Source organism: Brienomyrus brachyistius, chromosome 7, assembly GCF_023856365.1.
Source record: "Brienomyrus brachyistius isolate T26 chromosome 7, BBRACH_0.4, whole genome shotgun sequence".
Taxonomy (NCBI): Eukaryota; Metazoa; Chordata; class Actinopteri; order Osteoglossiformes; family Mormyridae; genus Brienomyrus; species Brienomyrus brachyistius.
In genome coordinates this window covers 5,402,940-5,427,485 of record NC_064539.1, presented here as the reverse complement: position 1 = coordinate 5,427,485, position 24,546 = coordinate 5,402,940, and the positions used below count along the sequence as shown (strand labels likewise).

At 48.9% G+C, this 24,546-nt stretch overlaps 1 protein-coding gene across 5 annotated transcripts in view; it reads right to left on the bottom strand.

The window, feature by feature from the left end:
• Positions 1-24,546, bottom strand: part of LOC125746729 (guanine nucleotide exchange factor VAV2-like) — a 125,311-nt gene that overhangs the window by 33,446 nt on the left and 67,319 nt on the right. For all 5 annotated transcript variants that reach the window (XM_049021082.1, XM_049021085.1, XM_049021084.1 and 2 more), the window contains exon 3: positions 2,206-2,264. In XM_049021082.1, the coding sequence (XP_048877039.1) occupies positions 2,206-2,264 (59 nt within the window). The remainder of the gene's footprint in view (positions 1-2,205; positions 2,265-24,546) is intronic.

The window sequence follows — 24,546 nt, the reverse complement described above, 5'->3', positions numbered from 1 at the left end:
TAATTAACCACTCGGGTTTAAAGTCTCCGCTAAATGATTATATACGAAGTGCATTGTAGCTAAGACTCCGCACTGCAGACTGTAGCCTGAAAAGCACTCAGCATGTCCGATATCCTTCCCCAGCGATAGCTGATCACAGGCCCTTCCAGTAATGACTGCAACAAAGACAGTGAACCATGGGAGGGGGGCGAGTGTCTGTCTTTTACTGTGGCGGCTGCAAATGGGCCATCAACTCAAGTCGGAAGAACCTTATTGGTCACTGCACCCAGGCGACTGCGCTTACTGGCCGGGCCAGGGTGTCTGTTCGCTGGTAAACGGTTCAGTCAGATTTTTTAGCTCAGTCTTGTGGTCCTGGCTAAGCATCGAGCGAGTCACGTGGCCATTAATCTCCATAATCTCCAACACTCCATCACAAAGCAGGATAACCCCAAGTCTACCTGAAAGGATGCATCCACGCGGCTGTAAACACTGGAGGACGTGGTTCTCAGTGGGGGTGGCCCGGCTCATCCGAAGGCAGAGGGCCAGATCAGCCCCAGAATTAAAATCTCCTCATCGATAACAATCCCCCCCTCCACATCCGCATCCGGAGCCCAACTACCACTCTGGCAGGGTGTGGGAAAGACTTAATGCATCCGATTTAAAGCCCCAGTGAAATCCGTCAGCAAAGTTTCCTCCAGAAAAGATCTCTGCCACATTTAACACCCCAGTGGCCAGGGTTTAAAAAAACAAAACAGGCATAGGTTTCAGCTAAGCTAATGAGCTGGTTACTGTGGTTACTGGGGAAGCAGAGGATACTGGAGCAACTTTATATATTTACATACTTGTACAAGAGGGTTAGAGGTTTGTCGGCCCTGCATTAAAGAGCTGGAATGTCTCAGGGTTCTAGAGAACGTACAATCTGTTGCTAAGCAATGGCCTTTCATTAGTGTTCTGCAACTCCTGCTAGGTATTTGATTTGGGGGATGTGGTTTAGCCCTATTATTTAAATAAAATTAACAACATTTTTAGCAACGCAGCTTCCAGTAACGAAGCAATTATGGGAATACAAGGTAGGAAATGCTTCCGGTGGTTTGTGTCAAGCAGGCAGAGGGACAAAACATTCTGACGGCAATGTAGTCCCTTGGTTACCATCGCCGGGGCGACGCTCCTGGTAATGCCGTGAAAGCCTGACAGACAAGGGCGGCAGGACAGCATGCTTTTACGTCATCACTAGCGGCGGTGCCATGTGTGCGACCTCCACACAGGCAGCCTCACAAGGGGAGCGGGGCACGTGTGCATGTGTCCGCTTGTGATTTTGCACACCTGGGGTAAAAGCTCTGTGAGCAGTGGTGTGCTAACGTGTCTGACGTGCCACTCAAACCGCGTCGCGACACGAGGGGCCGCCAGCCAGAAGCCCGGGGGAGGGGAAGCAGCAGATCGGGGGAAGGTGGGGGCCGGGTGATGTGTGATTCTCACCTCGTCTGCCGGCCTCCCTCACTGCCAGCCGAAAGGGAACAGCTTCCAAGCTGATGCCAAACCACAGAGACAGCAGACCCACCCTGGAGGAACCCAGCCCAGAAAGAATGACTCCCCCAGCTGAGTCACCACTTTGAAGGTGTCGGACAGCCTGGGACATCAACGACCCTTAAATCTTTTAATGCCCGTGATGCTTCTTGGGAAGAGATTAAACGTTGCAATGACAGCGGAGAGAGGAGATTAAATGGCGTGATCATAGCATGTCTGTAATCGATGACACTCGGCATGGCACACTGGAGGGGTAACACATCTGCACGAGTGATCATTCTTTCCAGAGTACTTCATTATCTCTAGCTAACAGCCACACCCCTCCAGTGCATTATACATGTCTATGTTATACCCATTCTGTATACATTTACAGATCTTCAGCCTTACCCATGTGAATCTGAACTTTGTCTAAACTCAACAGATTGAAATGCTGTTGACCCCAGTACAACACAGCAGCAAACAGGCAGTGATTTTTTTTTTTGCACCTTTCGAAGGCGCCACTGAGGAAAATTATGGAAGCAGTGACCTGGACAATGTACTTCTTCCCAGTCAGTCTGTTGAGCTAATTGGGAGCATGACTGAACAAACAAAGAGAGATTACAACACCCCCCACCCACGTCCGAGGGGCATGTAATCCCCTGGGAAGACATTCCTGTGTAAGTATATGTATGTGCGTGTGTGTGGGGGGGGGGGGGGACTTACCTGATCCCTTTATTCTGAGCGATGCTGTGATGTGAGATCCTAGACAGCGCAGAAATAACCTATAAGGGAAGAGAGAGGCTTTCGTTAGCGCAGCAAGGGAGGAGAAGAGCGTGACCTTTATACAGCGTTTTAGGCTTCGACTGAGGACATACAGGAATTACGGATGAAAAAATGAGCAACAGAAGGGAGTGAACAGAGAGCCAGCCAGCCGGATAGGTGCAAACACCGACGGCTGCCAAGTTAATGAGGATGTTTACAGGCACCTGGCTTTAAACAGCCCCCTGCGTCTTCACCCACCGTCCCCTATTGTCACGGATCTGCCCGCTCGTGTTACGCCGCAATTACAAGGTTAAATGCACATGGTATTTAGACTGATTCAATTCCACTCCGAGTCATATGTGAGGGGACTCTCAAGAGGCTTGTGGGACTTGGTGGGGGGCAGTGATAGGAGCAGAGGGGAGGCGAGTCTGCAGAGAATGGCATTTCACTTCCCATCGTGCTTATGGGCGCATGGCTCATTGTGAGACGCCTACGGCAGCATGCTACCGCCGTGGATAAAAATCCCCCTTTCCGAGTCAAGCGGAATAGATAGACCCCAACTCCCCACCACCTGGACTCTCTGGAATGGACACCCACCATCCTCAATGTGCAGACAGCGCTAAACGAGATCTCAGCCATTTTAACGGTGTCCCGTTAATTGGAATGACTAATCGGGCGCGTGCTTATATGGACAACCGGTACAAGTACCAGAACAGTCCTTGGTGCAGAATTACTTACCACAGGCGATTAATCTCGACATTTATATTCTGACCTCAATTCATCAATGGCTCAATTACGCAAAATTTTTATTTTAATTCATCTTGTACATCTTGCATGCACAATGTGACCGTAACTCTACAAGGCTTGTTCCGAGCAGGTCGGCGTACAGAAGAACATGACGATGGACGAGGGACTTTATGTGGGGGGAGCGGCAGAAAAAGGAGGGGCATTTCGCTATTATTATCCATCCATCCATCCATTTTCCAAACCGCTTATCCTATTGGGTCGCAGGGGGTCCGGAGCCTATCCCGGAATCAATGGGCACGAGGCAGGGAACAACCCAGGATGGGGGGCCAGCCCATCGCAGGGCACACTCACACACCATTCACTCACACATGCACACCTACGGGCAATTCAGCAACTCCAATTAGCCTCAGCATGTTTTTGGACTGTGGGGGGAAACCGGAGTACCCGGAGGAAACCCCACGACGACACGGGGAGAACATGCAAACTCCGCACACATGTGACCCAGGCGGAGACTCGAACCCGGGTCCCAGAGGTGTGAGGCGCGCTATTATTATGTTGCGATTATATTATGAAAATCACAAGAACAAGGAACAGCAGTAAGTTTAAGGAATGGGTTACAACCGGGGCGTGGTTCAAATGTAACCAATCATCAGTGATTTAACAGAATCATCCCGGGACCCCCGTTAAGAGATCAGGGACTCCACAGAAGTAAAAAAATATGATTTGGTACCTCCTACCCCAAAAAAGAAACACTTTTACTGTCAAAATCCCTCCCTCATCACCTGACTTGCCCTACCTCAGGTGGCTAATGGGACCTTGTATCTGATTGGCTCACGTGGCCTCATACCCAGGCACCGGCGCATTGGTCGGCCTCCTCAATCAACTGACAGTGACGATTCGCCATGTGTGTGCCAGTCAGATTCTCGTCACAACAGCAGGGGACTGACCAGCCCCCCCCACCTGCTCCCATGCTCGTGACCATCCGTTTATGAATATTAATGGCTCAGGCTGTCAACAGTGCCTCCATGCAAGGGCTGGGAAACCCCTCTCCCAAAAGGACCATCAGGCGATTTCCCCCCGCCCTGCCTCCTTGCCTTTTACTCTATTAACCAAGTGAATTGTGCTCCTCAGGGGAGGCCCTGGTCCTTGGCAGGACGTGGTGGGAGAGAGAAGTGCAGGGCTCCTTCACAGACTGCCTGCTAGTACGCGAAGGGAGAGAGGAGCGCGGAGCTCCTTCACAGACCGCCTGCCAGTACACGGAGGGAGAGAGGAGCGCGGGGCTCCTTCACAGACCGCCTGCCAGTATGCGAAGGGAGAGAGGAGAGCGGGGCTCCTTCACAGACTGCCTGCTAGTACGCGAAGGGAGAGAGGAGCACGGGCTCCTTCACAGACCACCTGCCAGTATGCGAAGGGAGAGAGGAGAGCGGGGCTCCTTCACAGACCGCCTGCCAGTACGTGAAGGGAGAGAGGAGCACGGCGTTACTTCACAGACTGCATGCCAGTACGCAGAGGGAGAGAGGAGCGCAGCTCCTTCACAGACCGCCTGCCATTGCTCAGAGGGAGAGAGGAGCGCGGATCTCCTTCACAGACTGCCTGCCAGTGCTCGGAGGGGATGAGGAGCGTGGAGCTCCTTCACAGACCGCCTGCCAGTACGCAGAGGGAGAGAGGAGTGCGGCTCTACTTCACAGACCGCCTGCCAGTACATGGAGGAAGAGAGTGAATCACCAGAATAAATAATAGCATGGGCGTCATAGTGGGACTGTCTTACCAGGGCCCCAATTTGGAGGAGGGCCCTTGGGAAGTCTGGAATTCTATTTTTCTTTCAATATTACTATCATAAATAAAGGTCACAATGAACGTTACTAACTAATGTAAATTGAATGTTTTGGTTGAATAAATCGGTTGAATGACGGATTGAATTTTGTATCTCACATGCTTGTATATAGTGTCTGAGGACAGGCCACCCCTCACCCCTTGCAAAAACACGAAATGGTTTAGTCTGCCTTCAGCGGGCTTTTTAACTAGACGCACTTTACTTAGCATTCTGTTCCTTCTGCTAGAGCGCACATTGTAGCCTTGTAGTTGACAATGTCCTTCTCCAAGAAAGTGAAATCAGGCTGTCAGAAAAGAAAAGAAAGGCGGGAAGGAGAGAAAAAGTAAAATGAGGGAATGCAACTACTGACAAACTTCTTTTCCAAGAAAGGTGAGCACAAATGTGAAAACAGCCTGCATGAAATGAAATCCCAAAGGTATAAAACGCCTGAATACCACCGCGATTGTCAGTGCTAAAAACCGCATGATGATGAAAGAACGTCCAATACACTTTTAGTGATGCCCTGCTTACATCTGTAATCTGAGGGAAAGCCTAAATAAACTGTTGTTTGCATACCACACCATTGTAATAGTACTAATTTGAAATTTAAATTAATATTTATTAGTTATTATAGGTCATAACATAATTAGGCTAATATTTGCTTAATATGCTCAGTGTCACTGGTTCATATAGACCAGTGGTGCCCAACACGTCGATCGCGAACGACCAGTAGATTGTTAGCCTCTGTCATCTGGCCCATAATTTTGTGCTACGCCCCTGAATAATAGTAATAAAAGTAATAAATATAAAGCTTCAGGGCAACCCTGACATTTATACATTTTCATTTATTTATTTATCAGATTACATAAAGCCACGTACATTTTTATTTTTTGAGTATCGGGCCAACAAGTACCTGCAGCAAATGGGGATTATGGGCCTTGCTCTAGAGGTCAATGGTGAAATCACTCTGCCATCCACAGCGTTAGATCCAGCGAGCTTCCAATCACAGGTACAGCATCCTAACCCAGTGAGCCACAGAGCGCTCCCTGCAGGCTAGTATGTGCGGGTTCCAATAAAACGTGTTTTTGTGAGGAGCTGATCACCGGCAGTAGCTCCGTCCTGCTCAACTGAAGGCACCGGCAGTGAGGCTAGAGCTTCAGAGCCACCACAGTCCCACAGGACATGGACAGAAGATGTAAATGGTGGTGTCTCAGGAGGCTTTTCCCCCTCGTTCTTAATGAGCCGCCACACATGAGTGCCCCACGTACCCAGTGGACCCCGACATCTCACACCGTGGAAATGGGCTGCTGCTAAGCGCCTGAAACACCCATTTGCTGACCACAGCGCAGGTGATGGTGGGGGGGGGGGCACAACAGATGGCTAAGGCATGATGCTCAGCTTCATCAAAAATGAATAGCCCCCGCTGCCACCAGCCCCCTGAGAGAAGAAATCGAGCGTGGACTCGTGGTCCCGGTCTAGGAAGTCGGAGGCTGCACCAGCCCTGGGAAATCTGTGCCATTCCTGGAATTTTGGGCGTGTCGCCCTTAAGAACCACAACCTGTGATGGAATATGCCAGGGAATTCGGATGGCTGGGTCGGAGTTCCCCGGAAAGCCCCTTCTGCGAGTCCCAGCCTGCGAGATGGTGAAGGCGATCCCGGGCAGGTAAATCTCAGGCCCAGCCTGTTATGAGAGGATCCGCGCTGGCAGTTCCATCCAAAGTCCCTTAATGAGGTCGTCGTTTCCTTCTATATGCTCCCATTAACAGGAAATGATGTTGCCAGCAGAGACCTCACTATCATGGACTACAAAGCAGTCCACATTACTCTCTATTACGCTATAATACTCACTGGGATGTTTCACATGGTCTTTTCCAGGCTGCAGCAAAATCACACATTCGCAGTCTGGCATCCAAGGTCGAAGCCCTCGGTGTTTCGGCTTCACTTCTACAACAGCGGCAAAGCTAACAGTGCCCTTGTCTCTCCGTGATGCTAATAGGTAACATATTTCCCTCATTACGCTGTAAAATCTGATTAGCGGAGACTCCCAGCGGAGCACCTGCTTGTCATCCGCCGGCAGCAGGCTTCTGCGTCCTCGCTGTATTTCCATATTTAGGGTGCGATTATTAGCATTCACTGCTATTACTTTCCCCGTGCCGCTCTTCCTTTGATCCAGACGGACTCAGTTCCTACCCTTTTTTTGTGCAGGAGGATTTTCTTTTACACTGAATCTGTTCAAGCTGAGTTCCCTCTTTTACTCTTTCCGAAGTCTGTGGCCACCTGCGGTTAGTGAGTAAATCATAGAGGCCACAAATCAGATTCAGAGAGGGCCGACTTCCTCGCGGCGATATGACATCGGAGTAAACTTGGGGGGGGAGAAAAAATAAAAAATGTGAAACAATGTATATGTTCAGATGTCCTGCTTGGGAGAACCACCCCCCCCCCAAGCACTGGCAGAGTAGCCTCTGTGTTTCTCTCCTGCAAATCTCTTGTTAAATCCAAAAGTCAGAATTACAGATGCAGATGGTGTAAGTCACGCAAAACTACAAGCCATTAGAATTAAGCACCACCAATAAAACCCTTTGGAGGTTCACGTACGACAGTGATAATTCTGAGGGTGCAATGCAGGCCCTTTTTTGCAGATAAAGCATTCCATATTCGCACTCCGCCAGTCCCTTTAGGGCGAGATGGATGAAGTCATCCCATTTCTGGATGATCTGCCTTCTGAAAACATCAAGCACAAACACACCAAAGGCACACAACTCCGGATGATTTGCATGACACTCTGACTTAACGGACAGACATTCACAATCCTTGGCGGGGGGGGGGGGGGGGGGGGGGGGCACCAGGCTGGCAGGGAGACAAAGAGAGAAAAGGGCTGGTGGGAGGCTCGCCCCCGGATCCGAAAGATTCTGGAACAGTCTGGAAGCCCTTTGAAGGTATCATAATGCAATTATGAATAAGTGGCTGCCAAGACAAGAGTTGAATCACAGAAAAAAAATATTAAAAAAAAACTGCGTTAAGATCAGCAGTCTCATTAACACGACTCGCGACACGAAATACATTCCCTCTCATGCGCTAAATGGACTCCGCCAGACCCGTTGTTCCATATGGTGGCCCCTGCCAGTGCCGCGATTAACAGCGGCATCACAGATGGACGTGACGACAGCCTGTGATACACGGTGCGAGAAGTCAGACTAGAAAGGAGGGGCGGAAACTAAGACCCCAAGCACTCCCAACCCAGTCCTCGGGACCCCCCCTCCCCGCTTGCTCTCTCCAAGCTCCCAGCCAACCAGGCCGGACACGCAATACCGGTCTCAGGTGCACTGGGAACCAGAAAGGAGCAATAAGGTGGACTGGCTCCTGGGTTGAGGAGCTCTGTTATAACCCACTTAGAAAACACTTTGAGCACTTTTTCATAACTTCAAGGCTGGTGGGTCCTAGTATTAGTAAGATTTCATCCAATGTGATACACACCGGGACTGACAATGTGTATAACCTTCATTTTCAGGCTTCCTTTTTTGTATGGATTATTTTCTGAACTCACTCAGTTCAACGCAACAAAAAACGCTTGTGAAGAGTACCGAGGGAAACTCAGTCAGCCATTCAGTTTTGATTAATCCCTAACAATTTTATTGAAGAATAAACATTTTGTTTCATGTCTTATTATCAAAATAACCATGGAAACCACAAGTGTACACAGCATGCCTTGGTTGAGTTAGTGGTTTGCGAGTTATCCAGCTCTAATTCACGCTCATGTCATATTAGAAATACTGTACCACTGTTGTATGGTCCACTGAAGACGCTAATCTCCCATAGATGATGGAACCCCCCCTTTGCCCCCAAATGAAGCACATTTAATGCCTTCACTAGAGGGCGCTGTTGGCCCACATCCCCAAACACTCACAGTGTGCAGAGTGCCATCATCTCAGTGTGGAAGATTCCTCTGGCCTTTGTATCTAATAAAGCCTGCGTAATAACGAGCCTTTTCCAGCAAGGGGGAAATTAGCGAGATTAAGAGGGAATAAGTAACGAGGCCATAATGCTACTCCGAACACCCAGGAGAGGAGTAAATGCTTTGCTCTCATGACTACTGCAGAACTCGTTTTTATTAAACCCAGAGTGCAAAAGCTTCCCCCCCGTGCAACATCTGAGCTATTTTTGGATTATTCTGGGATTGTGTGGCATCAGAGGATACAAACAGCACATTTTATGGAGTGAAAGATGAGACGGGATGACCCAAGTCAGACCCAACAAGCCTTGCATGAACAGAACAGTGACACAAGCATGGAAATGGGTCCCCAGATGCAGAGAGGGGACAGGAGAGGGGTGGGCGGAAGGTGGGGGGGGGGGTGTCCATGTACCCTCAAACCACCAGCATCCAAAATGCAAAGAAGAGAATCCGGATTGTAACGACTGTCCTTTGTGAACAAAAGCTGGGCAAGGAAAATAAAATAAAAAATGACTATTTCCGAGTAAGACTCCAGGAGTCCACAGTATTGCTTACATGGTCAACCTGCAAGCACGTCTTGTGGAAAATCCCGTCACGGTTATCGCATTCATCTTTCCTGCAGTCATGGGGACTCACTAACCTGGGTCAGGTAATAACTAACATGATAGCAATGCAGTGGTTTGTGGCTGGCGGCCTCGTGGTCAACCTGACCTATTTGCGGCTGGCCCCCCCCCGTTGCTGGCCAGACTGCTGCGGGGGAGCTCCGTGGCTGCAAGCGCACGTGCAGAAGTAGATCAGATACAGACTATGGGCCCCTAACAGACCATAGGAGTGACTGGTGACTATTTTGCTCCGCACACTGCATTTACTGCAGTCTAACAAACTGCTGCACCAACAAAGCAACTGATAAGCAGTATAAAACCGCCGGTGACAGACGGCCAATAGCAAGACCCCATTTCTGCATCACTGAAGCCTATAAGCTCAAAGGGATGCGTTTCAAAGCATTGCTGCGAATGGGCAGTAAAGGGCAGCCCTTCAGCAGAACACGGCAATAAGCGGGATGTTTTTCTGAAGACACACCCAGCCAAAGTTAAGTCGGAGGACAGATGTTGCAGGTTTGGTTTGAGCCCCATACACATTATTTATTATGTTTCCTGCATATAGTCTTAGATTGGGGTGGGGTGGGGGTGTCAAATAATCCACAGACCCGAGGCTGACCTCATTCATAAGTCAAAGGCCCGATAACAGAACCTTGTTATGGCCTCAGATCAAGGCATCAATTTAAGTCCTGAATCCATCGTATGGGACCTGGATGAAGACCTCAAAAAGGGCAATGGGTGACCAGAACACGTGATCTGTTAGGAGTGGGGGGGGGGAGTGGGTTCTGGGAGGCATGTGGCTCCAGGAAGTGCACACTAGTGAGTAACGGCCTACCCCCCCACCCTTGACCCACCTGGCCACAGCACACATATCCTGTAAACACGGAAATGCATGTTTTTAGGAAGATCTTTATTTACACCCCTCACCCCCAGGACAGAATCAATTATTGTTTTTGCTCTCCACAGAGTTCATGCACAGGGCAGGTGACCACACGCCGGCCTGGTTAAAGTGCCTCGCGTTTCACTTTCCTGCCTTTTCCGCTAAGAGGGCAAAAAACAAAGTGACGGGTTTGGGGAAATTATCCTGGGGACCCCCCCACAGGACAGCGGACGCTTCCCAAAAGTCCAGATCCTGCAGATTCCCCGGGAATCCAGGTGCCAAAACAACAGAGAGACGCCCAATTGGCATACATGACTGGGAACAGTGGACACCGGGTCACACCTTTACACCATGGACTGAATATTAAAAAACACCCCAACATCCCCTGCTAGAGACCTCTTGTCACATCTGTGCTGCCTTCTGACACGTTCCAACCAAGACATTTGAAAACATATGAAAATAAAATGAAAACAGACACTAATAGAACATTAAAGTGAAAGGCCAGCAAATTTATTACAATTCCTGAGGAAACAGCATCAATGCAGCCGATATCAGACACAGAATCCCTGAGGTCTCCCGACCTCTGTGATATGAGGCTGCTCTGCCCTTCTCCTGGCACAGCCACCACAATGGCCGATATTTTCTCTATGTTTATGAACTGAAATGCCACAGCGTGCTCGCACACACACACACACACACACACACACACACACACACACACACACACACACACACACTAACCAACAAGCCACAAGTCAGCTAGCCTTGCTTTCAAAAGTGGATACATTGCACATGTCAAACCACATACAACACACACAATGGGGCAAATTTTTCCACGACGACCCACGGAACTTCCAGGCTTTTCGTTACAAAAACACAACCGTTCAGTTCCGGAACTTTAGCACATGTGTAACACTAATATTCATCCCAATGAAAGAAGCCTTACTGTGTGTATCACAGGGAACCTAATATGGGAAGATGCATATTTGTAGGTGTGAACTTGCAGTGCTGATGTTTTCTAGGGGTTCAGAACGCAGGAGGAAAAGAGAGAGCATGCCTGAAATATTGCATGACAGTGCAGATGCATGTATATCTCTCTGGGTACTCCGATTTCCTTCCAGAGTCCAAGAACATGAGGTTAGGTAAAGCTTCCCTAAGCTTCCCTTAAGGTTTGAGTCTGTGCTCTGCAATGGTTTGGCATCCCTTTGGAATGCCCTGTTGGTCCATCTCCATGTAAACTTCCACTTGCCTTGGCAGCATTCCTTAAATACACAGTGCTTGCAGCAAGAATTGCAAAAATGGTGATGCATACTCTCATAGCCCACCGGGGGAGTGTCAGCTGTCCCTCCGGCGTAGAGAGTGTCAAGTGGCGGATCTCAAAGATTTGTCCAGGGGCAAATTCGCTGAGCTGCAGCACCGGATCGCTGCCCAACGCTGCCAGGAACCAGGAATCGATGCCCAGGAACCAGGACTCCTGGTTCCTGGGCTCACGAAGGTGCCTGTTCAGCTGACAGAAAAGACGCCATTCCATGCTTCCAACATGAACACAGGAAAGGCCGCCGATGGCCTCAGTCTTTGTTGTCCGAGTCTCCAGCGATATCCCCCACTTTGATATCGGCGTAGCATTTATTAACCGCTGCACGCTTCCCAAAGGCAAGGCAAGGATACTAGAGGCAAACCAGGTGAGGATTCCCCTGCGTCAAGGAAACAAGAGCTTCGGAGTCCAGGCGCAGGCTCCAAAGCCACCCAAAGGGCCCTTATCAGGAAGGGGCACCTTTCATAGGGGGCTGGGGGGGCAGTATTGAAAATAAAACATCTTTTTTTCTTTTAGATTTTTCATTGAGGGGGGGACAACGACACCCAGCGATTGAGATTATGGCACAAGCGTGCGTAATCCTGACAGCCTTGTGGGGGAGACAGGGACAAAGGGCTGATGGATAGCAGGGTGGGGGCATGCAGGTTCTGAGAGAGTCTTTGGGGTCCATGGGGGAATATGGGGGGTTCATGGCACGTGCTCCCCACTGCTGACAAGAGATAAAGATTGGGGGGGCAAATCCTCTTGTCTGGGAAATGCAGGCTGCCCTGGGTAGGATGCCAGGGACTTAGCAGTGGGCAGGTACAGCGTCCTGAGCCAGTCACAGTGCTTCCAGTCCAGTGGCAGTGGGCAGTGGTCCTGACCTCTGAGGACACAACAGCGATGATGGTGCTAGCAGCATCCTAAGTGCGATGCTGTAATAACATGCACTTTTCTGATAATTGATGATTAATTCTTAACAGGAGAGAAATATTCCCCCTTTGACACGTCATGAGTACTTTGTTTGTTAAGTGAATCTACATGAAAATGTAGCAATATGTAGGTCAGGAACTCACATACAATTCTGCCACATTCTTAGCATATTCTCTATCAGACGCATGAAGACTTACATCCAGTAAAAAACTATACATGTGGAGAAATATAAATATGAAATAAATTACATACATTCTGCGTTTACCTTTTGCTTATGGTAGTGTACAGCTATATCAGTATTGGGTTAATTTGTCAGGCTTTGCTGACTGACAGCTTTAAGTGAAAGGGGTGATATGTGACACATAACAGCCAATCGGGTTGTAAGGGATAAAGTGTAGCAGGCATGTCTGCTTCATTGCCCTTCCGGTAATTGATGGTCTGACCCTCTCAGACAGTCAGTGACAGGCATTAGGACGTGTCATACTGCGCTTAAATGATATGGCACAAAAAGATGACGACTGCATTTTTTTGGGTGACTTCACACTTTACTGACTGTTTGCTTAACTCAGCGAAGTGGTTAAACTTATTTCAGCTTTGTTCGCTTTGTTCGTTAGAGAACACTTTACCCCAGGAACACAACGACAAAAAAAGAAAATAATAAAATGACGCGAATTCGTTTATGAATAAAATCCTTAAGGTAATTATTAACTGTAAATTATTCAACTTCAAACTGTGAGGGACAGCTAAGAAAAATCCCAGAAAGAAAAACCTAATGCAAATCACAAACCGTGGCTCTCCCACACACAAAATAGTAAACAAACAGACAAACTAAACCTAAGAACATAAGCCCATTAGCCATGAAACGCACTTGCAGTCCATCCAGCAGTACTCCAAACAGAGACTGTCGTGCACAGTACGGGTGGTCTGATGGCTTCTAGCTCCCTGATATCACCACACCATTTGTTGGTTAGAAACAAGCGAAAAATAAAATTCTGCTGGAATTTCAGACAGGCACTGAGCGAGACGCCTCGGCCCACACTGAGGCCCCGGTGGTCAGTGTGGCATTTGCGTTCCCAGAAAAGGGATAAGCCTTGCTGTATCGTGTAAAAATGAGAGACCCGGGGAGGGAAAGACAGGTCAAACACAATAAATCATGAGGGCAGAGTCATGGGGGGCTGGGGGGCAGGGAGCTCAGGAAGTGGGTTATAAAGGAGACGGCAAAGGGGCACTTAAATGTGACGTGCAGCATCAAGGACTGGGGGGGGCAAACACCTGGGGGTAGATGGTGCTGGCCTCCGCAACGGGGTACCACTGATTCTGCCGACCAGAGAAACATCAGGGCTGATGGGAGGCATGGGGGGTTGTTTTCCTAGCATAAAGGTCCCCCCCCCACATAGGAAGCAACTGGGAAACACAGTCTTGGCAAAGTCTCCCAGGAGAGACAGTATACAAAGCATAGGCCCCATTAAAGTTTGACTGAGATATATATTGTTATATATATTCTTATAATATATACACACACACACAAAGAATTCTTAATCATATATATAAAGAATTCTTTGTATATATCCTTAAGTTTGAGATGAGAACAATCCTTCGGCTTCAACCAAAAGTGACAGCAGCATGTAGCCCAGTGCTTAACTTCCGTGAATAAATGTTTATTGTGGTTCACTGGTCTAAACAAAAGATCTGCTTGTAATGCACTGTTTGCCTCACTTGCACGTCACTCTGGATAAAAGCGCCTGCTAAGTAAATGTAAATAGATGTAAATAAATGTAAATCTCAGATGTACATGGATCCCAAGACAAACTGTGGCTAAAAAGGGTTTGTTTACCATCCGGTGATGCTCAGCCACAGATGGGGCTGCTCCATATTAGCCTACTGATGGGGCTGCTCCATATTAGCCTACTGTTTGGGGCGTCAGCTCCTGTATCAGGTGTAGCTAGACAGCACTGATCCAGATCAGCACCGAGCCAGCCATGAGCAGAAGGGGCGTTTACAGGGGCGGGAGCACAGGCCCACTGCCCTCTGTTGACAGCTGATTGGCCCCCAGAGCACCCCCTCTCCCGTCACTCATCAATTCAAAACATACCATTGGCTAAGGATAAGGTTGGCTCATTTGTAAGAATTATGGCCCATTTTTTGCCCCGCAGGTTAAGAAAATAATAGCATTGCCCTTGATGGGTAGGCAGTAGCGGTTTCGCATATGTTTGGCTGTCGAAATGGGCTGCACACAGGGTGCTGGAACTTTATAATCTAATGAATAGATCCCAATTTAATGGGATACTGGTTATTGGGTCTAAAGCCTTTTAAAAACAGGCTGTTGGGCAAGTAAAGAGCGAATAAAATACCTGAATAAATTTAGTTTAATAACAGTCTGGATCATCTGGGTTTTGAATGGTGCCAGTAGTTTCGAATGGTAACAAGGCTAAGTGATACCAGAATCTGCCCTCCCGGATGACATCACTGTTTCAGTGTCAAGGGAGGAGTGCTCAATCCCCCAGATGGGGAATCCCAGATCTCGCTGCCGCCAGACACCCCTAAGGGATGGGGGGGGGGGGGGTTTCCAGGTCGCTCTCTATTGAGATGTCACACCGACAGCGGAGCCGACACTGGGCTTGATTAAGCCTGACAGGTAAAATCTTCCATCAGCAAGATCACAGGGCTGACTGTCGAATTAGCGCTGCCAATGTTTTGAACAGACCTCACAAGGCATGGACATGGCTGCTCTCTCTCCCTCTCTCGCGCGCACACACACACACACACACACACACACACACACACACACACACACACACACACACACACACACACACACACACACACACTTCAGAACCTCTCATTACATACGATGATCCCAAGGAACAGCCCATCATTTGCCGCGTTCTTGACTATTTATGAGCCTTGCCACTGTCCCTAGCGTAAGCCCCACCCTCTTTAGCCGCTGGCACGGCCTTTCAATTAAGCGATACTCCCCATAGGAGATCCAGTCGCGGCCCAGTCGGCATTGGAACTCCCGTCACGGCTCAGTCGCCACGGCGATCTTCCAGGCCCCAGGCTTCACGGATTGCTGAGTTTTTTTGCGTCAAATGCAGTGCGGCTGCCGGTGTGCTGAGAGCCGGTGGCCCACGCAGATGGCTGTGGTTTTTCCCAGTTACGTCAGTGCAGACTGGGCCTCAAAAGCGGCGGGCACCAGCGACCGCATGACTCGGCCAGACTGGCCCAAGGGTGGGGGCGGGGTCTGGGTAAATGGAGAGGGGGGCACTATATAGTCTTCTATTTAGAGTTTAGAGTTCCGGGCTCAAAGGTTTTCATTTGTCATTGTGTGAGTGAGTTAAACAAGTACGATGAAATTTAGTACTTGCCTCCCAAATGACATAAATAACATTAAATAACTATACAATACAGCATTACACAGCTATACCACACAAACAGAGGACATAGCGATATAAATCTGTGGGAACTGCTGAAAAAAATATCAGTAAATAAACTATGTACATATTGCACTGTAATGGTGTGTGAGTGTGCCCTGCGATGGGCTGGCCCCCCATCCTGGGTTGTTCCCTGTCCTGTGCCCATAGCTTCCGGGATAGGCTCTGGACTCCCCGCGACCCAGAAGGATAAGCGGTTCGGAAAATGGATGGATGGATGGATATTGCACTGTTGTGTAAGAGCCAGATGAACATAGGATATATTCGGATATGAAGGTATCGCCTTTACAAGCACTGGCAGCTAACGGAGCAAATCCCACTGGGCAGGACGGCACAGCGCCCGCAGTCATTGCGCCGGCAGTCATTCCCCCGGCACGTCACAGACTGTGGTGACGCCTGAGGCAAGAAGCACAGCAAATGTTTACCAGCACGCTGACGACTCCAGGCTCGCTCTTGTCATGCAGCTGGCATCAAAGCTGATCGGGCACAGTCTCGACGCCTGATGATAACTCCCTGAAGAGGCACACAGCACTAATATAAACACAGCAGTCAAATCCCTAAGGCACAGCGACATAAAAATATATCTGCTGTCTCATATTAGGGATTCGGACACTCACAAGTGCACATAGTACATGCTGAGGTTGAGAGGTGGGGAAGGGGGCGCGGGAGGGGGTAGAGAGCACAGAGCACTGGGATTTGAGGCCTGTGGTTGCAATAAAACATTCGACAGCGGCGCCTGCGTCGATGAACCGCACGGCCTGACACAATATGTGGAAAATCCGTCCGACGCGGAGACAAGAGGAAACATCCAGAAAGTCCAATGGCCCAATCCAACCTCGGGCTGCTGGGTACGACGAAAAGACGCGCTGTGTAAATGCTGTGTAAACCTAATACGCACTGAGCAGAGCTGCGTGAGTGTGCTGACTAATGGGAGACTCTGGCCCTGCATTTCGATAATGAAGTTACAGATTCTTTTGGCAGGAGGGGTGCATTCCTCAGCTGCACCGCCCCTCCCTGAGAGCCAAAACGAAGCACTGCATGTTTATGCCGCTTGCCTGTGACCTCTCACCATATTGGCAAGGAGAGTGACTCCCGGCAACGCCAGCAACAGCGCCCCCCAGGGAAGGGTGGAGGCAGGGAGGCGAGCCAATGGTAACACGGTAATCCCCGCTGAGCAGAGCGCCCCCATTTCACATTACAGCTCCTTATTACTGCTGTCCTCAAGCTGGGTGGGGTCAGGATGCCCCCCGGAAGATAACGGGGTCACAACTTATTAGCAAAAGAGGGGGGACATATATAAATATGTACAATCAAAGTCAGCCTTTGGGGGTCATGGCAGCAGAGGAGAGTGAGCCTGCTTAATTAATACTGCCATGAGTGGGATGGCTGGGGGGGGCAGAATGACAGGTCGTCACTTCCAATAGGGACATGCTGCCAAAACACTGTTCATGTTGCATCTCCTCTACCCCTCTCCCTTCCAGGCCAGTTATCAAGCAGTTTATAGAGCCACCACACTCATTAAATGACCTGTGTCATTCTGTTGGTGGGGGGTGGGGTCCCCAGCCCTCATTTACACAAGACAGGCTATTAATGCCAAATGGTAATCATTATAATATTACGATTGAGACCCATAAACCACATTAAAGCTAAACAGGAATCATAGATCTAGGCAGTAAAATGAATACAGAATCGTTTACTCTAAATGTACAATCCAGTTACCACTAAAATAACTGGAGACTCTGGGGGGAGATTGGCTTTCATTGATCACCCTTAAGTACAAAACCAAAGCTTTGTATCCATCGAAGGCCCGCTTCCCACAAACCCGGTCTGAGGGACGTGCATTTTCCACACCATTCCCATTTCCAGTCCGCAGGGACGCCGGTCCTGCACCACGGAGGACGAGCAGGGTGTCGGGACAAACAGGTGGTTATGTGAAACGATGAAGCGCAGAGACAGCAGCACCATATAGAGCACACAGGGGCAGGAGGGATTTTGGGATAGGAAGATGCATTAAGACATTGACTGTCTGTGGGCAAAAAAGAGAGACACAGACTTGACCTTGACTGCTCAAGCAAGCTTTGAAACTCAGTGTAAGTGATCGTTCTGGGTTGCTCCACCCCCCAATCCCACTCCCGGAGTGTCTCCCAAACATGGAGTGCCGACTGGCTCCCCTCACGGTGAGAGCGGCATGCTCAGCTTGATTCACTTTCACACCCGACAAAAATCCTCTGCTGTCGATTACTCACGTGCCAACGCATGCTGCCGAACCGCCAAATGAGAGCTGCTCTTTCGTTAGCACGCCCCCTCAATATGCGGACACTCTCAGATGGCAGGGGCCCTCGAGGCTGCCACTTCCTCAAAAAAAATCGTACTGACTGGTCAGAAGATGGTGAATTATGACAGATTCTTGAGCGATTTTTGCACTTTGCCTCATGGGCACATGTTGACCTGCCTGTCCCCATGGAGTGACTGAAATATTAACACCTTGACATATAAACATGATGAAAACTGACAGGGAAAACCCTGCTGGTCATTTTTATCAATCCAAAGGATGCTAACATGTGAGAAGGACTTGTGTATGATTGATTTTTGGGTTGGTATTACAAAGAAGATAAATAAGGATCATATAGACCAGTGATTCTTCCAGTTTTCGCAACCCAATCTTCAGGAAGCCCCTGAGAGTCCCTATTTTTGCTCCCTCCCAGCTCCCAACACACATGAACCAAACAATCAAGAATGAACCAAGCAATGAAGAACACTTAATCTGGAAGTGTTTGGTTCAGGTGTGTTGGGAGCTGGGAGGGAGCAAAAATGTGGACTGTCAGGGGGGTCCCTGAAGACTAGGTTGCAAAACCTGATACACATTAAAATCATTCAAATGTTTGCCATATGAAGTTTAAAAACACAGGCAAAACACCATAAATTCATAAGAGATGATTCAGCAATGCTCTAAATTTTAAAGTCACCAAGCAGTGAGTTGTAAATCTTTTGAACGTCAGGAAGAACTGGTAACTGCCCTCGACGTGAGTGGAGTTACAACTTAGCTCTCCGTACCGCCCACGCTAATCATTCAACCTTTTAAAGGCCGAGGTTAGTGGCTCTGATTTTCTTTATTAATCACCCTTATTTCCCCTACCCAGTGCATAATTCAATGAGCTCAGCTCTCTAAAACATCCCGATATGCTCTACTTAATTAGCGGCTCATACGTCTAGGTGATATAGAAGGGCAGGCATGGACGCTGAATGTCCGGACAAGCAGCTTATATCTCCTATGAAGGACTGAGTTGTTACTAAGCAACTTCCTCCCCGCACTGTCTCTTTCCCATAGAGAGGAGGCTTTCAGCCTGGGCATACGAGGAGGGAGCCAACACAGGACAAGGAGAAGGAGAGGGTCACCTTGAGAATCAAGTGTCTGATCTGCTAACCTGAATTTGATCACATGATGGTGACCTCTTTCACAAGACCAGCTATGAGGAACAGATCAGATGTTCCCCATTCCTCCCACTCAGGCTCAAGTGATGAACTGGTGCAAAAGGGTGCAAATAACCAAAATACTGAAGGCTACAATCAAGCTGTAAGTTCGTGTGCAGGAAGGAAAGTCATGCAACTGACCAGGACAGTAATTTTTGTGGTCTTCAAAAGGCAATCCGATCCATTTGCCTAAGTAACAGTGGTACAGAATGTAGTCTTGATTCTTTAACGCAGATATGAATACCATCGTAAAAAATGCAGAATGCCAGTATTAATGACGATTAAAATCAGGGCAAAGGAAAAAAAAAAACTGAGAATTTCAGTCTGTCAATCAATACTAGTTTAGCAGTAGACTGTTCCAAAAAAACGAATGCAAATGCAAGATGAATATGACTTATATATATATATGAAGACAGAATTCCACTTAAGACATATCCATCGTTTGAATCCTCCACAGCCACTGCTGGATGGGGATGACTGATGTGACACAGCGATGCCAACTCAGAGTCGCCGGCTTTAGAGCAGCCCTTAAATCAGAGGAAGTGTGACACGCAGAAGCCTGGGCAGAGACGCCCGCAGGAGACCTTCCTGAAAAACGAGAAGAGGTGAACCTGAAGGCAGTCAAAATGCCGTGATGAGGTAACAGAGCCCTGACATCAACACCCCTCACCTTCCGTCAGCTCAGCAGTGAACCTTGGCATAGACCATATTTTTTCCCCCATCTGACACATCGCAGGCACGTTTAATGGCTTGGTCTCCAGCTCAGCCCATCTCCTTCAATGCCTTCCCCTTTGAAAAACGTCTCTGTGGAAACATCGGATGAGCATCTGAGGATTGGTTCTCGGCTCGATCAAGCCCTGCCCCTCCCCCCCTCCCCAATACTCTCATGGTGCCTTCAAGATGGAACATGAGGAGAACTTTACATCATCAGACTTCAAATGGCAGACCAGGATTGTTCCTTTGTCTGGAATGTCTCACAGTTCCTCGAATGGTCCCTGCAGAGGATTCCTCCATTTGAAGGAGCATAGCCTGTGGGCCGTACAGAGAGCCACTGTGAAGTGTGCTCTTCTTGACTGCAGACCCTCTCTGATCTCACAAAAGCTCTTCACTCTCACAGATATGCTCTGATCTCATGCTGTCCATGGATCAAGTACCACTGTGTGACATTAATGAAATCCACTTCCAGGCACCAATGATTCAGGTTTGGAAATGAACAATAAACAAAATTAAAGTGAGAACTGGAGGAAAAATAAACTTAACAGTCATGCAAACGCTGACAGAAAAATAAAAGTATGACATTCTCAGAACTCCATGTTTGCCAAGATGAATACCCTTCAAAATGCTTTACAAACCAGTCTATATTTAAGTCAAAATATTTAGCATCCAAATACTTTTAAGGATGGATGAATTGGTTAACCAACTGGTCAGTTGACTCAAGTTGTCCATCTATTCCATAAAACCAGGTGCTGTAGAAAACCTCCAAGCCTCAAAAGGAACATTGGGAGCGACAGCAAAGCTGATCTGTCCTTGAGTCCATGTCGGTCTATTCCTTATGGTTTTTACTGCAAACAGCAAGGTAATTTCCTGAAGGCCTCAATCACTGGCTCCGTCGGAGTACCTCATTAACCAAATGTGCACTTAGAGCTATTGTTCCAGAAGTCATTTGGCCACACGCTCGTCCGAACAGTGCAGTCGACCTTCTCATGCCCTACACACCGCCATCCGGAAAACATGAGTGGGAGAGGAACAAGGTCAAGTGGCCGGCAGGTGCTTCTGTCCAAGGATGTTTTGGGGTCACCTCACCTGCGACACGTGACCGGAATATGCCCTTGGCACAGCAGTGACGAGAAACATTTGGAGTCAAGTGCTTTTCCCTGTAGGGCTCTGCAACCTCGTAAAAAGCGGTCATGTGACCCAGGAAGACCCAGGACCGTTACCTTGACAACCGATAAGCATCCGCCCTTAAGCCGCAATCCCCCCCCCCCACCCCCTTCCTCGAGACAATTAATAGTACAGCAGTACTTTCTAAACCTACCTGAAGCGGCACGGGGACTGGGGTGGGGGTGAGGCTGGAGAAGGGGGGGTGCTGTCACAGACACAGCAGATGGGTTGGATGACAGAAGCAATATTGCAGACTTTCCACATCACTGACCTACACGTTGTTTAAATCACTTTTTTTCCTCCTTTCAAGTTCTGTCTTTTCTAAATCCTTCCTAAGAGAACCTGTGTCCCATTTAGCAATGACCACATTTGGCATTCGAATATGCATATTATCCATCTTGGCTGGTCACCGGTGTGTTTCAGTGCCAATGTACCTGCTGCACTAATATTCTTGAGGTTCGACCCCCTGATGTACCGTTATAAACATCCTTTGCTCCAGCAGCACGAAGTGAGAAATTCACACATCCGCACATTTTGAATAAGAGAGCAACAAACAATATCTGCTCCGAATAAGATCTCAGCTATACTTTGACAACTGTTTCCTTTCCCATTTGACACGAGACAGCAAAGCACCATCTGTAATCGAACGAGGATGTTTATCTCCATCGCACCGTTGCTAGGCAGCGTATCAGTGGCTGCATATCATCACTTCTCAACATCACCATTACGTCATGACGGTCATCAGCATCGTCATTATTTACAGACGGCTTTCTGCAGGGAGGGCCGAGCGAAAGGGCTACATCTGGATTCATGGGATATTACCAAAGTCATCACTTTACATTTCAGCTCCAGGCATAGCTGCTTGCATCTCGATTGTTTTGCTGCCATGGAAACAAAGGAACCAGCCATACCTTTAAAAAAATAAGATGAAACAATGGCCGCGGATCAAAGTCCATGGTCGGACGCCATTACGGCTGGGACACGCCATCCGGCACACCAGCCCTCTGCAACAGCGCCTAAGCACTTAGCTGCGAGGTGCAGATCACACAATATACTTTATTACAGGATGAATCTGTTTCACTCGGCTAATTTATTCATGAGACCATTTTCTGCCTTTTACAATTTTTAAATGCTTCAGCTGTTTTATTAAACCCACAAGGCATTATACTTTACTTCTGCTGATGACTTTGGGTATAAGCAAGTATAAAACCCAGTTATCTGTTTTAGGGGTTCCTGAAAGAAATCACCCATTTATATGACCGCATCCAACCGCAAGTATATATGACTGTGGATCTCTCCAGCTCTCCCACTCTGAAACTGGGATACAACCCCCACCCCCCGATTAAGTGGAAGGCTTTTAATTCAGCTGAAGTTGACCACCAGGGTTAGAGAGAAAGGGGTGCCTTCACATATCCCATCATGCTCTACACTACACAAATGTGACACAGACACATATATACATGGTTGAGAGCCAAGCTTGAGGTCAGAACGCAGGGACAACCATTTAGCTGGTGACCCAGAGCATTTGTCAAGGGCTTTGCTCAAGATCCCAACAGAGATTGGGGCTACTCTACTAAGCATGGGATTTGAACCAACGACCTTCCAAGCACAGGCACAGAGGTCTGTCCTGTTGAGCCACCCACCGTGGAAATGAGACACTGGTAATGGAGAGTAGTCTTTGGGATAGAACATACCAAGCCCTGTGGTCCACATCACCTGGCGTGTGGGACTCGGGGGGGTGGCGGGGGGGGGGGGGCTTGCATGGGGCTGCTGCCCTGCTCTCCAAAACCTTGATCCAGAAGCCAGCCAACCTCTATTTAAGTATCCAGCTAATTCATCACATGTCGGCACTTTGAGCAAACAGCGGGAGGGCAGGGGGCAGTGGCTGAACCCAGAACGGGCCATTAAATATAAACGAAAAGCATGTCGTGGGGGGGGGTTGGGAGGGAAGTAATACAACGTGGTCTGAACAAATCGGCAATCGCACTCTCAGGGGCCGGTGAAAAGATTGTCTTCCGGTAATGACTCCGAGGCCCTAAAGCTTCTGCCGGTGTGACGATGAAGGTGACGCCGCCCTCCGATGGAAACCTAATATCGACCTTACTCTTCCTTATCCTTATTACCAAACGGCAGGCAGGGTGCCACCTCCAAACGCGCAGCGGCGCCCGAGCAATACCACAGCTAATGGCCTGCCCGATCTGAGGGTGGCCTTTCTTTAATTTTGAGAACTCTCGGCGGAACTGGTGACAGCAGACGGTGCCACTACCTGAGTGGTAGGGGGACACCGGGAAGGCAGAGAGGACCGGGGGGCCTTTTGTTAACTGGAGCCCATCTGAAGATCCATGTCACACTGACAGAGCCCTGGGGGGGGGTGGTACTCTGAATGTGTAATGTATTTGGCCTGGTGACACGAAGCTTGATACGGTCATGATGACGGCATTGGAGCCGTTGGGTTTTGGGGATTGGGCCATGAGAGGCATGAGAGGCGTTCTCATGGACAGGTTTGGGGTGGGGGTCGGGGGGACAGAGAGGGGTGCCATATCAAGCCCCCACTACCATCATCATTCTCTGAATCTGCTTGTTATTCAGAAGGCCTGTTCCGAAGCACATCTCCATGCCTGTGGAGACATAGGGTCCGGGATTGATTTGCATAAGCGGTCCTGGGATCAGTGAAGAGATGAAGTCCAAGTGTGGATCACGCTGGGGGGGGGGCTCTTTGTTTAAGTGGAGGCAGTGGGAGGCACAGATAGAGTGTGCACGGACCGGCGAGCACACGGCACACGGCGGGAGAGACATGAACCCGAGTCTTATTTCCGAAACGCACCTGTAGTAGAACGAAGCTGGGACCTGTCACACTTGGCTAGAGATCAGCAACCCTGCCATGCCACACTGCGTGTTTCACCACCACAGCCTGCTGGGCTCCGCTTTGACGCAGTGTTTCTCACGACTCTCCCCAGGTGGGCACCTGGCATGTATTCCAGGCTGGTTAGATTACCCTTGGTTAGCAAGGCTGTATATGGGGGTGGGGCCACAGGGGCACGGGCGCCAGCTGATTGGCCCCTGGCGTGGTCCCTCCCCTGTCACTCACTGATTTAAAACATATCATTGGCTATTATTAAGGTTGGACTCTCTGTATGAATTATGGCCCCTTTCTGCTACCAACCAGAAAAAATGCTCGAATCTCCCCTGCTTATTTGGAGTGCACTGCAGAACAGCCCCTCCCACAGCCTGGGCCGCTTCAACATCACAACCCGTAGGGCTTTGCTGAAGCCCCATAACGATGCAGCAACAGATAAAGCATAAT